The sequence below is a fragment of the Apodemus sylvaticus genome, chromosome 3 (assembly GCF_947179515.1).
Source record: "Apodemus sylvaticus chromosome 3, mApoSyl1.1, whole genome shotgun sequence".
In the NCBI taxonomy this organism is placed as follows: domain Eukaryota; kingdom Metazoa; phylum Chordata; class Mammalia; order Rodentia; family Muridae; genus Apodemus; species Apodemus sylvaticus.
In genome coordinates, this window is record NC_067474.1 from 74,772,897 (window position 1) to 74,798,894 (window position 25,998).

Below are 25,998 nucleotides of genomic sequence, written 5' to 3' on the forward strand. Positions count from 1 at the left end.
TGTCATTTTTCTGGGCTGGTCCCAACCACAGTGATTGATGGCTGACATCTAAAAGATTTGAGCCATGATCCACACCCTTTTCCAAGACAGCTGTGTGGTTTCAGGGTGGTCCCTTACCTCTTGGAGCCTCCGTTTCCTCACTGTTCGTGCACCGGGTGGTTCCTACCTCCTAGAAGTGAGTCAGGGTGTTAGTGAGCATGCGTACTTAAGGCACAGGGCTGGGCCTGGTGGATTCTGTGATTCTCTTCCTTTCAGCTCTTTCCTGAACATCGGTTTGCTTAAACCTCATTTGGGATTTTAACCGAACACATCCCTTGTCTTTAGGGGAGAGCGATGCTTGAGGATTGGTTTTCCGTAGAGTACTGGAGTGCTAGAGGCTCCTGCCGCACACTGGCTCCATTGTTGTTCTTGGTCCCCGAGTCTCTGGGCTGTTTAAGGTGATCCTCTAGGCCAGCAGAGCTTGGCAGAGTGAGTTCAGAGAAGAGATTGCCCGGGCTCAAGCTCACAGCGTGGCTCACCCTGCTGTGTCTGTGGGAGAAAAGGGGGCTCAGGTCGTCCCCCCTCATATCCTGTCACGCCTTGTCCCCTTGTCCCCGGGGTTTCCTGACGCAGCATCAGATGACAACTCTGACTTCCAGCTGCTTCTCTGCCCCTTCCCCTTGTCTGTTCTTCTGTAGTCCCACAGACCCTCTTGTGCTTCTCCGAGCTCACTTTGGGGCTTTTGTGCTCTCTGCTCCACCTTCCAGGACACCATCCCCAGGTCTGTGTCCACCTCCTCCCATCAGCCATCCCTTGGCTGTCCCTGGCGTCAGCCCCCCTCTCCCCCTGCATGCTGTCCTCTGCACCCTAACGTTAGTTGTTCACGATAAGCTATCGCATCAAATTTGCCACTTCAAACCACTTTTCAGTGCATGGGTGATGCTCAGCTCATTCGACTTGTTGAGCGACTGATCTCCCAAACATATTCATCTTGCAAAACAGATACCTGCTGCTATCACACCCCACCTCCTGCCTCCTGCCTCCTGCCTCCTGCCTCCTGCCTCCTGCCTCCTGCCTCCTGCCTCCTGCCTCCTGCCTCCTGCCTCCTGCCTCCTGCCACCCATAGCTGCCTTTTCTACTTCATTTCTTTCTAGTTCCTTTCTAGGAATGTAAACTCCCAAGGCAAAGGACGTTGCCTGGCTCTTTTGTCTCATGTAGAAAACCCTGCGGACACTTCATCACTGTTTGTTGAGTGAGTGACTGAATGAATGAAAGAATGAGAAATGAAGGCCACAGTAATAGCGGTAGCTGGTGTTTCTAAGGTTACTGAATTCAGTGCCAGACGCCACGTTTGGTGCTTCTTACGAAGATCATATCACCCAGGCATTGGCTCTTACCACCCATTTTATAATTTCTGAGGAAATTGAAGTTCAGAGAGGTAGAGTCATTGTCTCTGGCCACACAGCCACCCTGAAGGCAAACAGTATTAGAATCGGTCTGTAATAAGAGCTTAGATCCTTCTGTCCCGCTGCTGGCTACCATCTGGGAATCACCTTGAGTAGTTGTGACCCAGTGGAGGAGTTTTCCTAGGGGCAGGTCTTGATCTAGAGTGAGATGCGTTTCGTGGGTGGTAGTCTCTCTTGGCATGAGACGATGTAGAAAAAAATACTGGCAAACTTCCCAAGCCCTAAGACAGACTCCTCTGTTTATAATGAAGTCTGCGACTTCCTGTGCATCTTCAGGGTCCGGGCTGCTGACGTACACCTGTGTGAGGCTGTGTTTATGCGTCTGTAGAGGACGCGTGTTTGGAGGCTGGGATTGTAGATCAGTGGATAGAGTGTTGCTGAGCATGCTAGTCCTGGGTTTGACCCCCAGTACCACATAAACCAGCTGTGGTGCTACAGGGAATCAAAGGTAGGAGGATCAGAGGTCAGTGCCATCCTCGGCTACATGGCGAGTTGGAGGCTAGCCTGGACTGCATGAGACTCTCTCTTACAATAAAAGAAGAAAGGAAGGATGGAAGAAATGGAGGAAGCAAAGGAGGGAGGGAGGGAGGGAGGAAGGAAGGAAGGAAGGGAGTGAGGAAGGAAGGGAAGGAAGAAGAGAGAGGGAAGGAGGAAGAAAAGATGGAAGGGAGGAAGGGAGAAAGGAAAAAAGGGAAGGAGGAAGGGAGGGAAGGAGAGAGGGAAAGAGGAAGGAAGGAAGGAAAAAATGAAGGAGAAAGAAAAGAGAAACAAAACAGAAAGAAGTGGAGTGGGAAGTTGTGTCCACCAGGATCTCCATACGACCCGCTGTCCAGGGCCTTGTACTGAGTGGCAGACCTCTTTCCCTTGTCATAGACTCTCTGGGGTCCTAGAACTTGGACTTAAAAGATAGCAGAACCTAAGGGGCCTCAGAGTTTCAAATCCCCCATTAGAGGCCCACAGATGATCAATCACCCACCCAAACGTGCACAGTAAGTCAGGGACAGTGTCTCCTGAGCAGAGCCCTGGTGTGCGGGGCCTGCCAGGCAGCAGTGTGGTGTCACTGAATGAGGATGAAGAGTCAAGGCTGCCACCAAGCATCTTGGCAGCCTTCTCTTCCTTGGACTAGGAGCAGAACCAGCAAGGAAGAAGGCCGTGTCTCTGGGCGACATGGTCACAGTACATGAGCTGGAGCAGATGGTCCATCAGCCATCATGTGTGTTCCAGTTTGACCTTGTCCCTGTTCCTTATGTGACAGACCCTTTGCTCCTGTTCCTGACTGCCTCCAGCTCTCTGGCCTTCCAAGGCAGGGTTGGGATGTGGACCACTAGGTCATAGTCTCTCACCCCACCCCCATCCTCTGCTCTAACAAAAGATGACTCCAGAGGATTCAGTGAACTCCATACAGCCTGCATCCATGCAGGAAGTGTGTGTCATATCCCTACCATAAAGCCAATTGCCTGATGACAATTCTTCACCCTACAGGGACACAAGGGCCATCCTGGAGCAGCAGGGCACCCTGGAGAACAGGTGAGGCCTGTCTGCACTGCCCTGCACACTGCCTGATATTCCGTCTTCCAATCCCTGCTTGGTACCAGCCGCTCCTGGACAGATTCCCTGGAACCCCAGAACAAGGCCTTAGGACTTCCCCCACCCATCACTCCCGCCCTTACCCAGTCGGCCACACTCTTCTAGAAGAGCCAGTGTTTGCACTGCCGAGCCCAGCCCAGGGCTGGCAGAAACCCCTGGACTCTGGTTAGAGCCATGAATAGCTGGCCTGTCCCCGGCAATGTTAGGCGATATTATCCCTTCCATTCGCCTTGGGGTTTGCAGGAATTCTGGCCTCCTGGCGCAACTCAAACAGCAGCCCTGCCAGGGGACAGCCAGCCAACCCTCATCTGTGCTTTCTTATTTTGAGCCTGGAGCAGAAAGATTCGTCCCCAGAGCTCGTCTGACCAGTTTCAAGAGAGGTGGGCTTGGGGCCCAGAGGACACTGCTTGATGTCTTTGCCCTTTGCCTCCCATTCTTGCCCCTTTCCTTGTCCATTGTAGGTGCCCTCCCCAACCCCAGGACCCTGACTGAGCTAGGAAGGGCCTCTCCTTTCCTAACATTTCTCTTGTTCCTTCGCAGGGGCAGCCAGGACCTGAGGGCAGTCCAGGGGCCAAAGGTTACCCTGGCAGGCAGGTGCAGTATATGCTCTGGAAGCTGTGGCCATGGTGGTGGCCACAGTGCCCCAAGGAGAGGGAGGCTATGGGCTGGGGCCAATAAACTGCCCCTGGGGGTAGGCCCTAAGGAAAGGGCTGGCCAGGGATTCGATTTGGCAGCTAGGAGGTTCTACAGGAGAACTAGGGCTTAGAGAAGGGGTTCCCAAGACTCCTCTCCAGTCTCCCCCTGAACAACCTCTGGTTCAACCCATACCATGGATGCTTCTAAGGACAGCTGAAGCCCAAGACAAAGCTGGCCCTGGGGCAGCAGGGAGGGCGTCTCCATATGTTCTTGCCCCCATATTTCTGTTTCAGGGGTTCCCTGGACCTGTAGGAGACCCTGGCCCCAAAGGCAGCAGGGTAAGTGCTTTTTGGCTGGTCCCACACAGGTAGAGTGTGAGTAGACATCACTGGGCCCTCTATGAGTTGGAGCGAGATCAGGGCTGTTAGGGGGACTGGGGCTAGAACTTGGCAACCTCTGAACTCCATCTGCCTTGAACTGCCAAGGAGGCACTCCACATGGGACCTCCCAGAAGGGAGGCAGCGAAGGTTCTGGGTCTGCTGAATAGGGAAACAGAAAGACAATGGACATGGATCTTAGTGGGCATGGGTAGCTCTGTTCATGATGCATGCCAAGATACTGCTGAGACAGGACCCAGGTGCCCCAAAGTGGGACCTGCTGTCTCTCAAGAAATACTCAGCAGCGTGGATCGCATGGCCGCCAGTTGGGGCAGGTCCTCAGTGACACATCTTCTTCTGAGCCAAAGCTATTTATACCATGGTAGGTCGGAGGGCCAGTATGGACCCATTACTGGACTTAATCTCTGTAGCAGTCTAGCCGTTGTGGGGGTAGGCACAACACGGGAAGGCAAGGTCCCTTGGACTTTACATGGCATGCAGGGTCAGGGCGGTGCTTGTTCTGGGACTCTGGGTCTCTCTCCTGAGGCTCCCATGAGTCGTGGCCTCAGAGGGACTATCTAGACACTGGAGGAAGTTCCCAGAGCCCAAGGCAACCACCTTCCTGTTCTTTCTCTTGTGTGTGAAGGAGCACTACCCACACCGGCCTTGGAGTCTGCATGACGGACTCAGAGATCCCAGTGACTGACTCTGTCACTGACCCCAGATGGTCACTAGGCTTTTCCAAGGACACTCCTCTGTGAACATGGGCCACGAGCTGTATACAGAAGAGGAAGGGCATAGCGGTTAAGATGGTAGTTGTTGATCAAGCTGGTTGCTGAGGTATTTGGGGAAGGAGAGCTGGTACCAGTCTTCCTCAACTGTGTGTTCATGGCGCATGGGTTAGGGGTATGGGCCTAGGAACCTCAGAGCCTGAATTCAGGGACCAGTTCTGCTATGCTACAGCTGTGTGGCCATGGGAAGATCACCCTACCTCTCTGGGCCTGGATGATCTCAGCTATATAGAATTTTAATAACCCCTACCAGGAACGTTGGGAGGATGCCTTAATGTAATCATGTGTCCAGTCTGTAGCCTGTGGGTTGCATTTGTCCTAGGAGAGCTATGGATTCAGCCCAACTCAACAAGACATAAAAAACACAAAACATCCTATAAGATTATTATTATTATTATTATTTTGCAATTTACCCCTATTTTGTAACTTGATTGTGAGAGTCTCAAATGTGAACTTTATAGATGACAACTTTCTCACAATGTCAAAGTTAGGACTCGTCTGTGTGCTCAGTGTGTGCGAAGCCAGGTTGGCCCTGGCAGGCGGTTTGAGCTTGGCAAGCAGTTGCTTTTGCTGTAGTTATCATTAAACTGCTGCACAGCCTGTAATGGTACAAGCCCTGTTCTGGATCCTGGCCCTTGAGAAGCTACCAGAGGACAGGGAGGCAAAGAGAGAAACCCTGTTTACCAGGATGCTGAGAGATGCTGGAGAGATGAGCTTGCTCTGACCTGCATGTTTGGTACTAGAAAGGAAAGCCCTTGAGATGGGCTATGCATGTCATGGTTCTAATACCATGAGGTAGGCAGGGTGTGCCTGCTTAGGGGCTCAGGGGGAAGTCAGGCTTGGGGACTAGGGATCAGGTACATTGACTCTGGGCCACCGATATGAACTGGTGACATGCCTTGGTTCTTAAGTCCGCTGAGCCCAGGTGACCTTTGAGCTGAACACACATCAGCCGAACATAAATTGTTACCACCTCTCGTCTCTGGGGTTCTTGCCAGGGTTAACTCAGGAGCACCCACAGCCTGGCACAGTGTCAGCTCTCCGGGGTGGCCATGCTGACTGGCAGTATTTGGCAGCCAGGGTGGATGCAAGCCCCCCAGATCTAGGACGTGGGCGCTCTAGGAGGAATCACTGTAGGGACCACGCACGAGGCAGGCAGATCTTACAGTCCTGCAGCATCTAACCTGGGTACTAGCTTCCTTCCACAGGTCGCAAGCTGGGTACCGGGCCTCTGGCGTTCTGTGCTGCCCTCCCTGGCGTGAGCGTATGTGCCTTTGGACTACATCGTGGGCGCAGCACCATGCAGTCCACGGGCATATACACTTGCCTCAAGGTCTATGTCATCGAGGACCCCTGGAGCCACCGCCACAGAGGACCGGGCTGTGGGATGGCAGCAGGGAGGCTGGGCTAATTGCACCCCATGCTTAACCTCTCTGATCCCCACCTGCTCTTTTCTAGGGTTACATTGGGCTTCCGGGGCTCTTTGGCCTGCCAGGGTCGGATGGAGAGCGGGTGAGTCCATTCATCTGTGTACAGCCACCCTGTACTTCCTCGGGTACAGCAGACCGCCGCTGACGATGTCCATGTGGGAGCACCTAGGCAGGGCTGGGCTCAGGAAACTTTAGGCGTATACTTCACTGTTATAGCACTGGTAGTTGGGGGACAAGGCAGGGGGGGGCCGGGCTTGGTGTTTTGGGTACCTAGGGCAGTGAGGCTAGAGAAGGGATTCAGCAGAGGAGTTTCTCACCAGCGACAGACATTTGTATGTTCTGCAAGGATGGCCGGTTGGCTGTTTTGTAAATAAAGTTTTATTGACCATAGCTATGCTTATAGATTACCACTGTTTATGGCTGCTTTCCTGCCACAGTGACAGGGCTGAGTAGCTATGACAGAGGCCACCCACAGAGCACCAAGTGGTCTCTCCTCCCTTTGGCACAAGCGCCCACTCATCATTGGCACAGGCACTTGGCTGCTTTATAAAGTGTCGTGAGGCTTGTCTGGTAGAAGGGTGGGGACAGCCAAGTGTCAGATGCCAGGCCAAGGATCCCAGGCAGGAATGTGGTAGCCAACCTTGGTGGCAAGCAGGGACAGGGGAACACCAGGGATGCCTGACTCTGTCCTGGGCCCTGGGGGTATGTATAGACTGGCTTCAGGATTTCCCAAGATACTCTGCCCTCCAGACCAAGTGTCCAAGTCAGGGAAGAGCTGCCCACAGGCCTCTAAGGCTGGCGGCTTTAATACATGCTCCTTCCTCTCCTGAGCCTGTACTTGGAAGTTCAGTTGTAACCCCGTCATTAGGCTAAATACAGAGCATTATAGGGAAACAGAAGGTACACTTAGTGAGCACCTGCTGAACGCCAGGAGTGCTGGCGGCTTTCTTTAGCATTCTCCCAGTAGGTGTTTATGAGGCCCCGAACCCACATCCATGCAATAAACATGCAGCTGGCACCATGTTCTGGGCAAGCATTCCAGACTACCTGGCTGTGGTGAGTGCCTCCCGGAGCGTAATCATGATCTTTCTCTTATTTCTCCTACAGGGTCTCCCTGGCATTCCTGGCAAGAGGGGCGAGATGGGTAGGCCGGTAAAGATTTTCCGTGTCTATTACACAGACTCTACGGGTAGCCCCACCTCCTGCTGGCTGTACTGCACCGGTGGTCCCTGAGACCCCAGCTCTGTTTCTCCGCTTTGGGTGTAGGGCGGGGTAACCAGATGTGAGCGCTGGCCTGAGACGCTGCCGCCTGGGGTTCCTCCTGCTCCAGGCGGCTCCTCTATCTCTATGTGCTTCAGTGGCTTGTGGGTAAAGTTTTATGTCTGGGGTGTCTTTCCAGATGATTGTGTTAGTGGCCAACAGGCACTGGGGGACCTAAGTCCTCACCTGGACAGCACACGGTTCCCACAGTGTCAGGTCTTCCGCTCTGTCTTCATTTATGCACACACAAGGCTAGATGACTAGGGATCGTGTTAGACCACAAGAGTAGTCCCAGAAATGGTTCAGTGTCAACCCCCACCCAAACCCTCTGGCTCTGTTTAGGCCTCTCCGTTGCCATGAGGGATTAGTTTTCCTCATGTTTGACCATCTAAAGGGCATAAAGAGAAAGACAAGGCCCAGAGAGGTTAAGTAATGTGTCCAAGGCATTGCAGTCTCTGAACAGTTGGAGCAGGGCCCATCCAGGACTGACTCTTGGAAATACCAAATGGTACCAATATCATAAAAGTAGGTTTCCTAAACTCTGTTAGGAAAGTCATTGATTTCAGAAGGGGAAACTGAGGCTCTAAGAGATAGACCTCTGGCTGAGGCCTTATGACTGTCACCAAGACAACTTTCTTCAGGGCCTGTCCCAGCTGGTGGCTTAGCTCTCTACTGCCACCCTGTAGATTGCTATCCAGCCTGAGAATCCTGGTCATCTAATCAAACCTACCATTGACCAGAGAATGCAAGCCACTTGACCAGGGTCACACAGCAAATTGGTAGCAAAGTCCAGATGTGAACCTAAGACCCTTGATAGCACAGGGTGTTTCCCACAGGGTCTCTCTTCTCCCCATCAACTAATTTCTCCTCCAGCGGAATCTACAACTCTCACCCCTACCTCACCTCTCGTGCTAGAAAAGGAGTGTGTCATTTTGGAAGGAGGTCTAAATATAAAACGTTGGCAGTTGGCTAGTGCTGGCAGGACTTCTGGCCCGGCTGGTTCAGGGTTATGCACAGCAGATGGCTGAGATCTTAGCCAGAATCTCTCATTGAATCTAGAAAGAGGCTACAGTGAGTCTTCTTGTCTAGCTCTCTATCTACCTACCTACCTGTCTGTCTGTCTGTCTGTCTGCCTGCCTGCCTGCCTGCCTGCCTGCCTGTCTGCCTGCCTGCCTGCCTGCCTGCCTGTCTGTCTGTCTGTCTGCCTGCCTGCCTGTCTGTCTGCCTGCCTGTATGTCTGTCTGCCTGCCTGTCTGTCTGTCTGTCTGTCTGTCTGTCTGTCTGTCTGTCATCAGTGCACTGGGGATTCCTACCCACACTATGCTGCTTATGGCCTGGACCTGCCTGCTGTGACAGGGCCTGCATAGAGTCAGGAAGGCAGTCTCGACACTAGATCAGTTGACTGAGGCTTGGCTCTGTCTCTCACTGTGTGACTCAGAGATGCTGAGAGCTTGCCTGTGGACACACAGCTATCTGGTTCAGGAAGGAATTCCTGCCCTGGGCTTTTCCCAGTCATCAGATAAGGAGGAGAGGAATATTCCCACATGGGGAAACTGAGGCCTGAACAGATGAAGGGGAAGATCTTGTCTTTCATTTAGATGTGAGCCTCAGGTGTTGATGGCCTGAGTCTCCTGTTGGCCTCCATCTCTTTCTCCCTTGATAGTATAACGCGAGTGATTTTCTAGTTTCCTTCCAAGGACAGAGTAGGACATGATCTACTTCAGGAAACAAGGGATCTGGGAGCCTCAGGGGCCTTCCCTATCAGCTTATTTCAAGTACGGTAGGAAATATGCAAGCTAGACCTGTGGAAGGACTTCCAGAAATTAAATATTTAACTATTATACCTCTCTAAGTTCAGTGGCTCCTCCTGGAAGCTATTGAATAGCCCCGTGGTGGGTACCACCCCTGACCAGTGGTGCAGTGATGCACTTCAGCTTGCCAGGGACTTGTGAATGATGCTTAGCTTGATCTTGCCTAGGGCACAAAGGGGTGGCTGCTTTGCAGACTAAGAGACAGAGCCTGGAAGCTCAGTGGGTCATCTGTTGACTGCTTAGGCTGCCCTGGTCCTGCACGCACCCTCTGTAGCAGAGGAGCAGATTCTGGAGGCAGGAGCTTGGCTGAAATGCTTTTAGATGTCTGGGCCTTGGCACGTTGCTGTCCACACCTCTGGCCCTGCAAACTGTTGCTGTTCAGAGTGAGGGTGGAGCCTTGCCCCAGTCTATTTTCTTCTGCAGGGCCTGGTTCTGCTCACAGTATAAGGCGAGGCGTTCAATCCCAGAGGGGCCCGACCTGGGGAAGCGGAGGAGCCACGTAGCGGCCCGGCAGTGAGCCAAGATCATTCCTTGGGCCATGGGCCAGGCTGCTGCAGTCAGGGGTTGGGGCAACGGAAGAAGGAAGTGCCTGCTGCCATAGGCTAATGTGCAGTCATCACGCATACATCAGGCACAGCCAGTAGGCACTAGATGGCCAGCTGGGCAAAGAATAGAGGCCCTGGGTAAATGCTGGCTGTCTGCTAGGGAGTGGAGTGGTAGGAGCTTTGAATCTCAGTTTCCTACTGGTGCAGCAAACTGCTATTCACCTAAGCTGTGGGCTTCCTCCATCTCAGACCACCTTTAATTGTTCCAGCATCTTTAAAGCTTCAGCGGTTCCTGAAGATCTTTTTAAAATAAAATACCTAGACTCCTGGAGGTCGCCTGTCAGGAACAGCAAAGCCAGAGATGGAGAAGGAGAGCTGGTCCCCAAGGCCATCGTCTATGTCCAGGAAGAACCAAATTTAATATGCATCACTCTGGAGCCTCGATGGCCCTTTGAGATGCTGAACTTCTAGTTCTTCTATTTATGCTTGATGCTACCACATAAATACCAGGAGAACAGCTCTAGGGCCAGATTGCTTGGATTCAAATCCCAACCATGCTATCCCATAGCTGTGTGGCTTTGAACGGGTTTCTTAACATCTCTGGATCTCTTGATATCTAAAACAGGGTCAGCACAGAGTCCCTTTCGTGAGTCTGCTGTGGTTGGTTTTGACTGTCATGGTTGTGTCTACTATCGCTTATAGGCTGGCCTGGTCTACTGATCAACTGCAATGGGGCCTCATTGGGATTTGAACTCAACCTTCAGAAGGCAATGTCTTGAGCCTCTCCCTGGTCTTAATAGTTTCTGAAGTAAAGCAGACATAACTCAGGCTCTTAGAGCCTTCTGGATGGTAGAGCCAGGATGGCTGTGGGCTGTTGGCCCAGCTGCTGGGTCTGAGGGGAATGATGGGCCAGCTTGGAGCTGCCTGTGTGCTGCTACCTAGAAACCGCAGGCCTTGTGCCCAGGATGCACCAAAACCACCTCCTTCTCCTCCTCCTCCTCCTCCTCCTCCTCCTCCTCCTCCTCCTCCTCCTCCTCCTCCTCCCCCCCAGTCTTGTCTGCAGGTCAGGCCAGGCTAGCATATATTTTGGGATTTACCCGCAATCAGCACAGTGAAAGTCTCCCCACCACACAGCCGCCTGGAGAGACTGGTGGGGGTCTCCTCTAGACTCTGAATTTAGAGAACTGAGGAGCAATCCCCAGGCCTTGCCACTGGGGCCATGTGGAGCCACCCAGGGCTCTGCTACGCTTTGTTCTCATTCAGTGAGTGACAGCCTTCCTACCCAATCCCAGTCCACAACCACCACAAAGAGAAAGTCAGTGCCTTCAAAAGATGTCCCATATCACAGCCCATCTAGCAGATGGCTGCTGCCCCAAGAGGTAGCACCAGTCACCATCGTGACAGGAAGTCTGGGTTGGAAAATGACTAGTATCAGCTAGCCGAGATGCCTAGGACCCCAGAAGAGGAAGTTCCTGTGGGTAGGGTGCACTCCACAGAGACAGGACTGGGCGTGGCAGCACCGCGCCACCCTGTGTGCCAGGTGGGCATTCTCACTCCTCAGCCCGGGCTGGGCCCATTTGAAACTCACTGGAGTGGGACTGGGCAGAAGCAGAACCCAAGCTCACCTGAGCCACAGACTGATTTTATGGCTTTGGTCAAGTGACTTCCTCTTGCCTGAGCCTCACCTTTCCCCATCAGTCAAGTAGGATGAGTCACCTTTCCCCAGGGATGAGTGTCAGACACATGTGCAGCCTTGCACACAAAGCAGCAACCTGGTCCCAGACCCATCAAATGTCTGCATTTTCTGGGGTCTGAGTGAGCCCATGCTTCCTGGGGGGGGGGGGGGGGGCGAATGTCACCTGTGCTGTGCCGGTTTGTGAATAGGACCTGTGTGCTTGTGTGCATCCATGCCCAGAAACACAGGATCAGGGTCCAGTCCCTGCTCAGTGGTGCAGGCTATGTGACTGTTTCCTAGTCCTTTCTTCCCTTCCCTTCCCTTCCCTTCGCTTCCCTTCCCTTCCCTTTCCTTTCCCTTCCCTTCCCTTCCCTTCCCTTCCCTTCTTTTTCCTTTCCTTCCCTCCCCTCCTTTCCCCTGCCCTGCCCTCCCCTCCTCTCCTCTCCTCTCCCCTCCCCTCCCTTCCCCTCTCCTCCCTTCTCATTCCTTCCTTCTTTCTTTCCTTCCTTCTTTCTTTCTTTCTTTTTCTTCCTTCCTTCCTTCCTTCCTTCCTTCCTTCCTTCCTTCCTTCCTTCCTTTCTTCCTTTCTTTCTTTCTTGTTCTTGCTAGATATCTGCTGGATATCCAGAAAGTACTAGCAACCTGAGGCCTGAGTTTCCTCCGAGGCAGTTACCACAGTCTGGCCGCCTTTGCCTTCATTTTTTTTCTGTCAGGCAAACGTGAGCTCTGCTTGTCATTCATCTTGGGAAAGCCACAGTTGGAACTGGAAGAGGGGAAGGGTTTACAGGCTCTAGCTAAATCCAATCCCTCCCTTTCCTTTGAAGTAGGCATGGATTCCCCACCCCCATGCCCCAGGCCTCCCCACAGCTGATGTTTTTCCAGCTGCCTGGCTCCCTGAGGACTGTGGAGCTTCTTAGTCAGGTCACAGAAGAGCTCAAGACCTGCCCAGGCTGGTAGCCTTTCTGTGGCCATAGTACACATAGGCCTCCCTAGCAGTGTGACTTTGTGTGACCTTGTGTGACCTGCGACTTTCTCTGTCACAGCCTTAGTTTGTAACATAGGAACGATAATTCCACAGTGTGGCTTCTGAGGTGCACGACACAGCCACAGAGCCTTGCTTTGACCAGTTGTGGAACTGAGGCCAATGGGCTCTGAGAAAGGTGCACTGCAAACTTCATCAGTCTGGGATGATCTAGGGCTGGACCTAGCTTCCGGCCTCAGTCTATCATTGCCACTACACTAGGAGTCCCAGTGTAGTCCCAGACCTGGGGGTAGTGCCTGTCCCATCTCTCAGATCAGCTGTGGCCTGCCCCTTGGTTCCATGTGTGCCAGTGTTTGTGGGTAGCAGGGAGGACTTCGTAACCCCAGATCCGAGGAGTAGGCCTGCTCAGATCTTGTCCTCGCACCCTGCTGGGAGTGTGGCTCAGAGTCAACCTGCAGCCTTGAACACTAACTGTATGTCTTCTCTCTCATTCCCTCAGGGCTTCCCTGGAGACTTTGGGGAAAGAGGCCCCCCTGGACTTGATGGGAACCCTGTAAGTATCCCCAGTCCTGGCTAACAAGTCAGAGTACAGCAGACTGCAAGTTCACTTCCTTCTGACCTACTAGCTGAGTTCCCTTGGAAAAATGGAAGCACTTCTCTGAAGCCCTTTCTCTTGTGGGTATTCTGTGGCCTCCTGGAGAGTCCCCACCAGCTGAGTTGCAGGCTATCCCCAGTCTCTGGAGCTTCTGTCTGATGGAGAGACCATAGGTGCCACTGAAGGGAGCATCAGAACAGTTGGTGAAGGCAGTCCCCATGAGCTTTGCTGGAGGCAGAGCAGGTTCACAGGTCTCCAGGTTTACAGTTTGTGAACATGCAGAGGCCCGGCCTATCTTCAAGGAGATGAACTGGCCTTCCCTAGGGTGTCTGTCTGCTTCTCCGTTATTGTCCTAGCTCCAGGGCCTGGGTGGGAGATCTCAGCCTTGGGTGGAGGCCATGGCCAGCCTTCTCAGGAACCTCAGGAACTCCTACCCTGCTCCTTGTCTTCCCCTGGGGCTCTCTCCTAGACCTATCGGGCCCAACTGTGCCCACTGGCCTTCCATCAGCACTCTGACATTTGCTGGTCCATTTCACCTCCATAAATACTCCTGAGCCTGACCTAGCCAGATGCTCTGGGGACAAAGCTATGGCCTCTGAGCCAGGAACGTGGTGTTTGCGAGCCTCAGGAGACTAGTTCACTCCTCTGCACCCCACAGGTCAGAAGGCCCGCTTCAGAGGATGGGAAGTCTTGGCCATTGCGGGTATGCAGTGGACAATTGTCATCAGTGCTAAGCATCCCTACGGTGCCAGTCTCCTGGTCTCACTGCTACCTCCTTAGTCCATTGCACTTGGCTAGGGAGAGCTGGGAGGAGCAGAGGAGGAATGGTCCATGGAGCTGACAGGAGAACTGGGCTGAGGAAAGAGAGGTGGAGTCTCCAGGTGGAGCAAGACGCATTTCAAGGGTTTGCAGGAGAGCTAGGACCTTCCCATAGACTCAGTTCTTAATAGGTTAATGTCCTAACCAAAGGATGTGACTCTTCTGGAAGTTTTCTTGGGTTGGGAGAGACCTCTTTCACCTTAGGTTCTGGAGGAATTGAACGATGCTTTGGCCTTGGCATCAGCTCTGCCGTGGAATTGCTGAGGGACCTTGGCAAGTCATTTCCCTCCCAGTAGCCACACAGTTGTAGCAGCAAGGACAGCCCCGAGGGGAGGCTGACACTTTTCACCATTCGTCAGTTGCCAGAACCTCAGTTCTTACTCATGACTTTCCGTTTTGAGCTTGAGCCAGACTCTTGTCCCCATGTTTCTATGGTGTGGACATTAGATGGTCAATTTATAAAGCTTTGGGGGGCTGGAGCTGGAGGGTCAGTTCCACATTGCCCCATCCTCTGGGCCCAGGCAAGAGCTGCCCCAGCACCTTGGAAGCCCCAGTAATAGGGGGACCTGGAGGACCTGAATGTTAACAGGGGTTCTGTGTGATGTCCTCATTGCTTGCCTCTGACCTTGAGCAGACCACTCACTTCTGAAAGCTCACCGAGAGAGAAAAACGCCTCCACCTGCTTATGACCTGGGTCCGGTCCCACCCATGTGTGCCCTCCATGCCTAGAGTCTGGAAGGGGAGAGTCTTGGACTTTACAGATGGGATAGATGATAGAGGGGAGTATCCTACACACCCTACAGCAAGCATGCAAGAGCACATAAGGGACTGTGCACAGGAAGAGGGGGAAGTCTGCTCCCAATGGTCCCACCCAGCACCTGTGTGCGGAATGGTATAGAGGGAGACAGGACAGTAACCACCTTGATTTCTGTGTTTGCAGGGAGAAATTGGCCTGCCAGGGCCACCAGGAGTGCTCGGGCTCATTGTAAGTACATATGTGCCTAGGTCCAAGTTGGGCAGAGGTGGGGTAACCAGGGTGTGAGGAGCAGGCAAGGGGCCTTGCAGGGGAATCAAAATGACCTCTTCATAAGCCCCAGAAAGGTGGTGGTGGTGACGACAATGACAACAACAATGATGATGATGATGATGGAAGAGGAGGAGCAAGGAAATAGAAGAGTAAAAGCAAAGCCATGCTGTGGCTGCAGATAGTTTCCCTGCCTTCTTGGAGCCTGCTTGCTCATTGATTAGATGACGATGAATCTTGGAGCACAGGGCTGCCAACCAACCATTCTTAGGCTTCTTGCCTGTCCCTTGATTTGCAGGCAGGTAGATCAGGATGATAGCAAGCTATTCACCTGGTGAAGGGCTCAGGCCCAGAGGGGACTGTGGCTAGCAGTGGAGCAGAGACTCCAGGCCTTCTTCACCCTTTCCCTTAAAGCACTGACTTTGGATCAGGAGTACTGAGTTCAAGTCCCACTTGTGTCACATCCTGGTTATGTGACCTGGGCCATGTCACTTAGACTCTCAGTGCTTTAGTTTCATCATCTATGAAATGGAGGTGGAGGGGAGTCCTCTTGGACTCCTGGTTGTGAGGACGAAACGGGCTGTGGGTACAGCACAGCCTGCTCCAGCACTCTGTAAATGCCGATTCAGTGGACCGTACTGTTATTAGCATGACTGTTACCTGCTGAGATGCCCAGGCCCAAGAGGCTGGGGAGCTGGAGGCGACAGAGCCTCTGATTGTTCTGGGCTGGAAAAGCCTCGGCAGGTGGCTCTGTCACTCAGTCTAAGGACTTGCTGCTGGACCTCCAGAACTGTTCTTGACTTTGGACTCAGCTCTGAGGGCCAGTGATAGGCCAATGCCTGGGGATGACCCTAGAGGTACCCCACCCCCCTCAGAATGTGCTCCTCTGCTGTGGCCCTGTGAAACTTGTGGTGTGGTGGTACCAGGAACAAGATGGCTCCCCAGGCAGGAGGGCTGGCTTTGTTCTTCCAGCAACTGTGCTGAGAAATTCTCTTCAGATGGAGGATGAAGATGAGGTGAAGAGGAATATCATGGACCCCATTCCCTAGAGTAGTCTGACCTTGAGGACCTACGGTTCCCCAGATTGTCTTTCCTGCTCTGGCAGGTGGGCACAGAGCCTAGTTAGAGGACATGGGCCAGGTCAACCTCTTAGCCCCGATCCACAATTCCAGTCTTATCTCTATGAACCTCAGGGATTCTCTGTCACATAGGATCACTGTCCTCATTTGTTCTCGGACCACAGATGCACATAGTCCAGTCTAGGCCCTGGAACCCCACCTGCTGGCTTCAAGTCCTCCTTCACTCATTCATATAATCCCGGTCCTGGATTCCTTGCTTGCCCTCCTGTCCTTTCGTTTCTTTGCCTATGCAATGGGCACTATCCTAGTACTTGCTTTGGGGGATTGATTGATAATGTAAGTAGCTTAACACTTAAGCAATATTTAGAACATAGAAAGGCTTCCAGAGTACTAATCATCATAATAGCTATTTTTATTTTTCTGTTACATGTCTGGTAGCTTTGCACATCGGAAATTAGTAGGAGAGGGTGTTACAGTTGACTAGTGATGTCTGCCTTGGCTGAGGATGCTATAGTCAGCTAGTCATAGCCTCCTTGGCTGAAGATACTACAGTTGACAGTGATGTCTGTCTTGGCTAGGGATGGGAAAGAATTAACTCAGACGCTCATCTCTTGTGTTCATTCAACAGAAATTTGCTGAGTACTTACTTTGGCAATATGTGCCCTGAGAATCCAAGAGCACGCTGGAAGTCTCTGTATCTGTTTTTTCTAAGCTCTGAAGGGATCATCTCAAGTGTCTGCTCATTAAGCTCCAATGTGAAACACCTAAAGTGTCAGAAACTCCCTTCTTCCCTGGTCCATCCAAGCAGAGCCCACATTTTCCAGAGCTTTCCTGACTTGAGCCCAGGTTATCCTGACTGTCCCTGGAAGAGGCTGTTCCTGGGGTCAAATAGCCACTGCCTTCTCTTTTCAGACTCCTTCAGTGTGAGCAATATTTGTCCCAAACTTTTCTGAGGGGATATTCACACATCCTGATAGTCATCTTTGGCAGGTGTTCCCATTTGGCACTGGCCCATCGCCCTCTAGGTTGGGACCCAACCCAGAGGAGAATGAGTTCTGTTTGGATGAATGAACAGATTCTATGGACCCAGACTATACTGCCTCTGTCCCTGGTCCTCCCTCGGACTATACTGCCTCTGTCTCTTTCCTCCTGGTATTTGGCAGGTTCCTTCCCACCTTAGAACTATCCAGACAAAATGCCAGTCGCCCAGGTGACTTTGGATGCCAGATGTGATATTTAGGGCTCGTTTATGCTAGAGTATCATTCTATTTAGCTGACATTCAGATGTGTCTGGGCCCCTCTCTTTCTGGTCTGACCTGCTGCTCCTGCTCACAGCGTCTCTTTGGAAGGTAGGAAAGCAGACCCCAGGTCAAGGTTACACACAAAGCAGGAGAGGGTTGGGGCTTGATTGGAGGCCATAACCCCCAGCTTCCTTCCATTCCAGGGCTCTTTTCCTGCCTTTTTCTGGGCCAGGCTCTGGGTGTGCCCGCAGTTCGCAATCTTGTGCCTACAAGGTTTCCAAAGAGCTTCCCTTGCCCCTGGATGGTGTCTTCCTGTGGGAGCCATCAGCCTCTCCTTCCTTGTTTTCAGATTCTCTTCTCTGCCAGAATGAAATATCTCTCACCTGGGCACTTTAGGTGGGGATCACTGAGCTGGACCTGAGCCCACCGGGCCCAGATTGAGTGCCCTCCCTGGTCCTGGAACTCTGAGTGTAAAATTCTGAGCCAGGAACTTCTGGGGACATGGAAAAGGAAGGGACCCTGTTCTGGGATGTCTAGGAGGAGGCAGGACCGAGTCACCTGTGGTTTTTCTAGAGTGTATGGATGTTCAGACGATGGGGTGTGGACTCTGTGTTTTGGTGGCCATTTTGTTATAGAAACCAAGAAACACAACCCCTCTGCAGAGTCAGCTGAAGCAGCTCTCTCTCAGCCTGTCACCTGCCTCTGTCCCAGTGTCCCAGGTGGCCAGACAGAGGAGGTGACAGAAGACTAGTCTACCCCTCACTAAGTGCCTGTCTACTTGTGAGCTTGTGGGATGCCTGCCCTGCTAGGGCTCAGGAAGCCATGCCATGCCCTGGCTCACCCTCTAGGGAGTGGGGCGTGCCCTGTTTATAACACGTGTCGGATGTCCCCAGTTCCCGCTTGCCACCAGGGGCTTCCTGCCAGCCGAAGCTGAGAGGACTAGACGCTCCCTTCTTGGTGTCATCAAAGCTCATGGCTGGCATGCAGGGAGACGTCTCACTTCAGAATCTGCTCCACAGAAATCTCTTTTGGCTCTTCTGTTCAGAGAGACACAGAGACTTTTGGCTTCTGCATGAATGAGAACAGAAGATCTTGTGATCCGTCCCTAAACGCTGCAACCATTGATGAATCAGGGCTATCCTCTCTGTAGAGTCAGTTGAGAACCTGGTCAACTGTCGTTAGCCAGCTATTGTATTTCTGACCTTGATCAGAATCAAATGAGCACACGAGCCCTGAAGAGGGAACTCATTGCCATCTTGTAGGTAAGAAAACAGGCTCAGAGTGAGCAGTATACCTACCTGAGGTCACACAGCCCTTAAGCCAGGGCTTGGCCTGTACACACCACTGAAGCTCTTTTTTTTTTTTAGATTTATTATTTATTGTATGTAAGTACACTGTAGCTGTCTTCAGACACCTCAGAAGAGGGCATCAGATCTCATTAAGGATGGTTGTGAGCCACCATGTGGTTGCTGGGATTTGAACTCAGGACCTTCGGAAGAGCAGTCAGTGCTCTTAACTGATGAGCCATCTCTTTAGCCCCCACCACTGAAGCTCTTAACCCACTCTCTATTGCTACTGTTCTGCTGCTCTTGTATAAGATCAGGGTCCCCAGATTGCTTTCCTGTTCCTAACCTGGGGCCACAAGAGGCTCGACTTGTGTTTTAAAGCAAGACCGAGAGTCTTAATAGGTCATTCATCAGGCACTTCAAAGACATACTGTTTGTGACTCTGCCCCACCATACTAGATGCTGGAGTCATGGAAGGAAGGTCCTTCAACCAGAGGGCCTGGCCTCAGTCTGGTGTTGAGGCAGGTAGTGGCCTGCAAGCACACATAATCTCAGGAACAGCTATGAATAGGAGGCATCAATTCCGGATGGTAGGGGTGCAATTACAGGAACGAAAGCCTAGCAGGCCAGGCACATCAGGCTAAGGCACAGGTGAACCAAGGGATGGGGACATCACAGGCCAGATGTCACAGCTGAAGAGGAGATGCAAGGCAGAAGAAGAGATTTCTGGGAAGGAGAGACTGTCCTGCCTTGGAAACCCCTGTAGATTTCCTCCAAGGTCCCTGCAGACCCTGGTCTGGATGCCTGTGTGATGCTCTTGGGTCCTTCCTTGTTATCTGTAGCTACTCCAGGACTTGTAGGCATGGATTCACACTGGGACAGACATCTCTGTGGTCTCAGTACTTGCAGAGCAGGTTTTCTGGCTCCTTTCTTAGCTTTGGTTTCCCCAAGTAAAGTGGGATAGCTCTGACAGCCATCCTGGTTGCATGGGTGAGCGGTGGTGAACTGCTAGCCCTGGGCCCAGTGTAGCCAGAGTCTGGCTGGGCCTTGCCAGCTGCCCCTGGAATTGAACACATGGAGGGGTGCGGGGAGGGGGCTTTAATTGCTTTCAGCTGTGTTGGTGTGATCGTTGTGAGGGACTTGAGAGGAAGGGGGTGGTGGGCAGCAGTGTCCAGGAGCTTAGGAACGGCTCCAACATAAAGGTCTTCCTCGTTCTCATGGGAACAGTCAGCAATCAGGCCCTGAGATGCCCTCAGGGGATGGTGGCTTACAGCGTCCCTTCCTCTCCCTTGGTAGGCTACCCTGGGACTCTGTATTTCTAAGACCTACCTTGTGCAGCTGCTGCCTCCCTCCCCTGAGTCCCCACAGGTGCATGTAGGGTTCTTTTGCCACAACTATTCCCCCTTGGAGTGATAGGCATCTATGCCAGGCTCCTTCCTAGCACCGACAGAGCCTTTGCATGTCCCACATGCCCATCATCCAACCTGTGTGATTCTGGTCCCCTCACAAGCTGCCTTTAGGTTAGTCTGCAGCAGGACAAGTCAATCTCCCTAGCTTAGGGAGGAACTTACAGAGTGTGCTCTGACCACCAAACCAAGGGGACTGTGGGCATCTCCCTCCTCCATTCAGAACTGGCTTGCTGTAGCACCAGCCTCTTGGACTCTTGATCTCTTCTTTGGTGCGTGAGCCATGAGAGGGAAAGCGACATGCCAGAGTTGCAAGAAGCAACTCAACAGAGGAGAGCCAAGGACTCTCACTCGCTCGGTGCCCTGCAGTGCTCCGATCAGGTCATGACTGGCCTTGCTAGATCAAAGTGTTCTTTTTCCTGATGGGCCAGCTCCTTGATGGACACTGGAAGCAAGATTTGCAGAGAATGCAGAGGCTCAACAGGGGAGGGCTGAACACAGCCAAGTGGGGACTGAAGTCCTGAGTGTGTGTGTGTGTGTGTGGGGGGGGGTGTCCTGCGGTTACCATGGTTACACAGGCAGCCAGGGCTAGTAGTCTCTGTGTTCCAGGAGGAAGAATGGGCGTGTCTGGTCTGAGAGCTTCTCCCCACCACCCACCTCCAGGCTCTCCAACCTCCCTGCAGTTCTCCATTGACATTCCCTTCTACTGGGCTTCTCTTCTCATTCAAACAGGAGCTTGAGGTCCAAGTCTATAGCCTGGGCTACCCAGGGCTGACCTTATAGACATCAGTTCTCTACTGCCCTGATTCAGGCTACCCAAAGAGCTTGAATCAGGGCAGTAGGGAACTGATGCCAAGAGAGGCCAAGCTCATTGATTGAGGCCACAAGGAAGCCCTTAGGTCAGTGAAGCAAGATGAGCTAGCTGAGAAGAACAGCTCTTTTCCTGGAACAACTCCATGTTACGGTCGTGCTTGGAGGTGGCTATGAGACAAAAAGCAGAGTGACAATTGACAGAAAGAATGGGGTCCCACATCACACTAAGCCTAGATTCCCTGACCTTAGCACCTCTGATTCCCCGTCTGTGTTACCCTGTCTTATGTATTGTGGGGTTTTTAATGGCCCCTGACTGACCTCATCTGTTCGATGGCAGTGATCTCTTTTAAGCTGTGACAATGCACACAGCCCCCAGACATTCCATCCTCTCACCTGCTGATGCAGCTATTCCTTGGAACAGTGCTAGGACACATAGTGTTGGTATTCTCCCTGTCCTGTGCTAGTAAGCGTCAGAGGGACAAGTTGACTGACATGAAATGTCCCACCTGTGGAAAACACCCTTGGGGTCACTGGACCTCCTGTTGGGCCCAGGAATCCTGTTATTCCTGACCCAAAGCTAGATCCCTAACCTATAGTGCAAGAGCCTCTCTCAACCTCTTGGGTACCATAAACAATATAGAGTACCCAGATTGCCCCCGTTAGTGCTGCAAGGAGCTAGCCAGCTGCCCCGTGCCCTGTGGAGCAGGAAGCGTTTCTCGTCCCTTATCCCAAAGAATCAATCTGCAGGTAACTCTTCTAGCAGCCCTAGAGCAGAAAGTCCTTTTCCCCATTTTGCAGAGGGGACCAATGACCAAAGAAGTTAAGAGTGAGTCCTTTACGATGTGGAGAGAAGTCTTGGCATATAATGAGAAGTTCTGGGAGGGGTGGGATGGCTACTGAGGTCTGGCCCAGCGCAGGGATTGCAGCTGGCTCTGACTCCAGAGGAAGTGATCAGTGCAGAATACTTCTCATTCCAAGATCAGCCCTAGGGTGTGAACTGTATCTTTAGTCCAGCCCCCCTGGACCTTGGGGATCCTCCCTCCCAGATCTGCCCCCAGGGCCACCTCTCATGATATCTTCCTCTCTGTCCATTCCCAGGGTGACATGGGAGCTTTGGGTCCAGTTGGTTTCCCAGGACCGAAAGGCATGAAGGTAAGTTAAATGTGGTCTTTTGTAGTTCAGCCCCTACCCCAACGGGGAACCCCAGATGGAAATCACTGGGAGGGAACATGGGAGAGGCTGGCTGGGAGCTCAGTCCTTTGGCCTGAGACCTAGCCAGCATCTGTGTGTCATTTAGGCCAGACATCTTTATTGGACACCAAGTCCACAAGCTGATGGGGAGGCCAATGTGGTTCTGGGATGCAGGACTTAGGGCCAGAGATGCAGAAACCCTCATGGCAAGTGGTGATTGTGATTCCCACAAGTGGGAGAGACTTGCCAAGGACAGCCCATGCCCTCGCCATCAGCCTTTCCTGCTCTGGGATTGGACCAGGGATGAGGGCCGCTGTGGCTTCTCTTTGCCCTGTGAGGTGGCCATCACTGCCCCCACATTGCTCATAAGAACACAGAGACCCAGGGTGGACATCCAGCTCTGGGTCTTGAAGCATGTCACCTTCTGATTTTGGTGGACTTCATCTGTCTTGCAGGGACTGATGGGCGGCGTGGGGGAGCCCGGACTGAAAGGTGATAAGGTGATCGGAACTCTCCCTTACTGCCCGTGGGTTATCTGAGTGGCCATTCCTCCCTACCCCACCCCACCCCACCTCCCAGGGTTCCCGCACTGTTTGGGTCCTCTGCCTCCCACTGTGTCTTCCTTCCTCAGTCCTCTGCATCTACCATTCTGGCTTCTTCTGGTTTCTTGGTGGGGGGGGGCGGGGCTCAAGTAGACAGCTGCCTGATGATTGAGGCATAAAGGACAAGAGAGACAAGGGTCAGCCAAGGCTGACCTCTGAATCTCAAATGCAGAGCATGACAGCAGGCATACAGGGGTCACAGCCTCAGAGCATGGAGGATGGAGACCTCAGAGGACCAGCCCACACAGGTATCCCTGTGTGGCTTCGAGAGTCTAGCCCTAGAGAGTCCAGCACCCAGGCTGAAGCACTATGGGAACCCAGGCCAGCCTCCAAGCACCGCTGCTTCCCTACTGGCCCTGGGAAGGCCACTCCTAGATCTAGCCACTGAAATTCCATTGTTTCAGTCCTGGACCAAAGCTGTTGGAAGGGAGAGGGGAGTCCCAAGGCCCAGAGATAGGTAATTCCTAGCCTGGATCACACAGCATCAGAATGACCGATGGATATCTGGGGAATATAGGACTGCGAAGCCTCGTACAGGTGTCTCTTCCTCTCCCATCAGTTGCTATGTGAGTCTAAAATGCCAGAAAGTTTTTAGGGGCAGCACCCTGAGAATCCACAGGGAATGGCCTCCCAGCTCCGCACCTTCTCACCCAGGCCCCTGTACCTGTGTCAGATGGCTGAGCCCTTGTGTCCTCTGGAAGCATGTGGGTCCCCAGTGTCCCCACCCCTGAATGTCGTAAGGTGGAAGTGGACGAGCCTCTGGAAGTCACTTACTCTAGAACCTACGAGTAACAACTGTGGAAACTGAGACCCAGAGAAGGGAAGATCTTGATCAAATCAAAGTCTGTGCTTAATGATCAGAGCTAATCCAAATCCCTGGAGTCTTAGGAGATGGAATTTCCCAGCGCCTACCCCACAAATAGATGGAGCCAGGCGGTTTTATTCAGTCCCCCCTCAGGCAGCCGGCGAGATAGGGTGCTAGCTTCAGCTTTCTCTACCTGTTGCTCACCCTCTGTCTTCTCCTATCGTGCATAAGCCTATGTTGTGGCCCTTCTTCTAAGCTGTGCCTGGGACGGCCCTTCCACACTTCTTCCTTCGCTGGAAGTGAAGGGCTTGTGGGGTGATGCGGTGTCCTGACCCCTGTCTGTTCTGAGACTTGAGACTCTCCGGAATAGTTGGAGATGCTCTATGGAATAGCTGAAGCCCTGGCCAAGGGGAGAGGGCATGAGCAGACGACATCTCGGCAGAGGGCTTTGCAGGGCTGCCTGCCAGTGTGCAGTGCTAGTGCATGGTGCCGTCACATCCTTGTCACAGCAGCTGGTACCACCAGGGGCACTTCCGACATTTAGCTCTGAAACACACTGAAGGAGGAGGACGTCATTGGAGGCTGTTTGCGACAGTGGAGAGAGGGAAAGCTGCCCTGCCCCTTGGCGGAGTCAGGGTCTCTGGCTTGGGCCACATACATGCTGCCTCTTCCTCCCAGCGCTACAGAGCTGCCATTCAGCCCTGTATTCTCCTTCTCAGTTTGACTTTCCATGACCCCACCTGGCCCTCAGTCAGGCGAGGCATATCCCAGAGTGAACTCCTGCTCAGCCTGGCTGTCTGGGTCGTGTCCTGGTTTCCTCAGTGACTTTTAAGCCTTCTCCATATTTTAATATTTGCAGTCCTTTGCACATCACACACACACACAGAGAGAGAGAGAGAGAGAGACAGAGAGAGAGAGAGAGAGAGAATACGAATACCTCCCCAAACTCTGTGACCTAGTACAAGACTTTCCAAATAGAAAAAAAAAAAAGAAAGAAAAGAAAAGAAAAACAAAGTGATTTCAAAGGAAACTTGTTTCAATTCCAATTTTGTTCTGATGATAGAGTTGTGTGCCATGTCACAGCCTCTGCTGTCACCTTGGTCTCTGAGATTTCAACTTCCTCCTGCTGTTGGGCTTCATGAGGCGGCCGCAGTGAGCAGAGCTCTCAGATGATTCCAGTCCCAAGGCGGGCGGGGCACCGTTCCATCTGGCCTGGGCAGAACTTATTTTCCAGAACTGGACCAGGAGGGAGCAGAAGAGGTTTCCCACTGCCAGTCCGGTCACCAAACATTCTCAATCCCTCTTGGAAAGGACCCACCCAGAGCTCAGTCAGGGCCCATTTGATTCACATTGAAACACAGTCTTAAGAAGCCAGCTCTCTGGTGTCTCCCACGATCGCTGATTAAGCATTTAATGAGAAGCCGGCTGCTTGCACAGAGGGCAGACGTGACAACTCACAGCAGGCAGTGCCTGAGCTGTCATCCCTGTAGCCTTCACCCTTTCCTGCTGACATCAGCTGCTGCTCAAGAGGCGGAAGGATGAAGAAATGGTCCTACGAGAAAACCAGTGTTCTCTATGAAAGGGCCAGGTGCAGCGCTCTGAGCAGCTGTGGGATGGGTGGGATCCCCTCACCCTGGGCCTCCTTGCCCTACCTAGGGGATGTGTCCTTGTTCCCTTTAGCACCAAGGCTGCTGCTGGCCACAGATCAGCCTCTGCAAGGCTCCATGGGGTCCTCTATTTGGAGAAAAGCTTGCACGTTGCATGGCTGTCTCCTTATGATCTCTTTGCTGGTGTGTACTTAGGGTGAACAAGGGGTGCCAGGTGTGTCGGGAGATCCTGGTTTCCAAGGAGACAAGGTAATTGTTATCTGCTGCCTCCAGCCCTGCCTCCGCCCGCATTCGTAGCAGCCTGTCTGTCGGCTGGCGTTTCCCATCTCCCCACCCACCACTTCTTGGACCTACCTCATCGTGGCCTCTGGATGTGTCCAGGCCCTGCCATCTATCCCAGTCTGTCTTTCCTCACTGCCCCCAGACTGTCCTTAGGAGGCCACATCTTTATTCTGTCCATACACCACCGGTGGTTCCCAGCTGTTCTTAGGGACAAGTCCTGGTGTTCCACCCAGTGGCACAGGATCCAGGTCTTGGCCCCTCTGACACTCCTGCTTTTCCTCCCCCAAGGTTGTGTCCCTGATCCACTAAACTGTCCTGGGAGCCTCAGGCTCTTTGAGCACTGCTTTTCTTTTTGAACAGAGCCCCTGACCTCTGCTCCACTGTGACCAGACACCATTTTTTTTCCCTCTACTTTCTCAGACATCTTTCTCTGAGGTCCTGGGCAGGTGTCTGCCTCTCACTCAGAGTACCCTTTCTCCGTAGTGCAGACTGAATTCCTTGAGGAAAAGGACCCTAGACTGCCTGATAGCTCTGCTGGGGTCCTGCACTCAGCAGTGAAAATTAAGGACAAGTTGGCCAGAGGGAGGGAGAGAAGGAGGAAGGGACTAGCTGTGCTGACAGAAGGAACACGGCTGAACTGTAGTGCCCTTGATCTCCAGAGGCCAGCTGTGGCCTGCTGAGAATGGCTCCTCTGCCTGGGTCGCACCAT

The 25,998-nt window shown here is 52.8% G+C and overlaps 1 protein-coding gene across 13 annotated transcripts in view; it reads left to right on the forward strand.

Moving 5' to 3' along the window:
* Col27a1 (collagen type XXVII alpha 1 chain) overlaps window positions 1–25,998 on the forward strand; it is a 120,572-nt gene that overhangs the window by 37,568 nt on the left and 57,006 nt on the right. For all 13 annotated transcript variants that reach the window (XR_007977024.1, XR_007977023.1, XR_007977029.1 and 10 more), the window contains exons 8-17: window positions 2,928–2,972; window positions 3,573–3,626; window positions 3,962–4,006; window positions 6,295–6,348; window positions 7,374–7,418; window positions 13,039–13,092; window positions 14,894–14,938; window positions 21,901–21,954; window positions 22,449–22,493; window positions 25,203–25,256. Coding sequence is in view for 4 of the 13 variants with exons in the window: in XM_052176612.1 (XP_052032572.1) it covers window positions 2,928–2,972; window positions 3,573–3,626; window positions 3,962–4,006; window positions 6,295–6,348; window positions 7,374–7,418; window positions 13,039–13,092; window positions 14,894–14,938; window positions 21,901–21,954; window positions 22,449–22,493; window positions 25,203–25,256 (495 nt within the window). In the remaining 9 variants the exon portion in view is untranslated. The remainder of the gene's footprint in view (window positions 1–2,927; window positions 2,973–3,572; window positions 3,627–3,961; window positions 4,007–6,294; window positions 6,349–7,373; window positions 7,419–13,038; window positions 13,093–14,893; window positions 14,939–21,900; window positions 21,955–22,448; window positions 22,494–25,202; window positions 25,257–25,998) is intronic.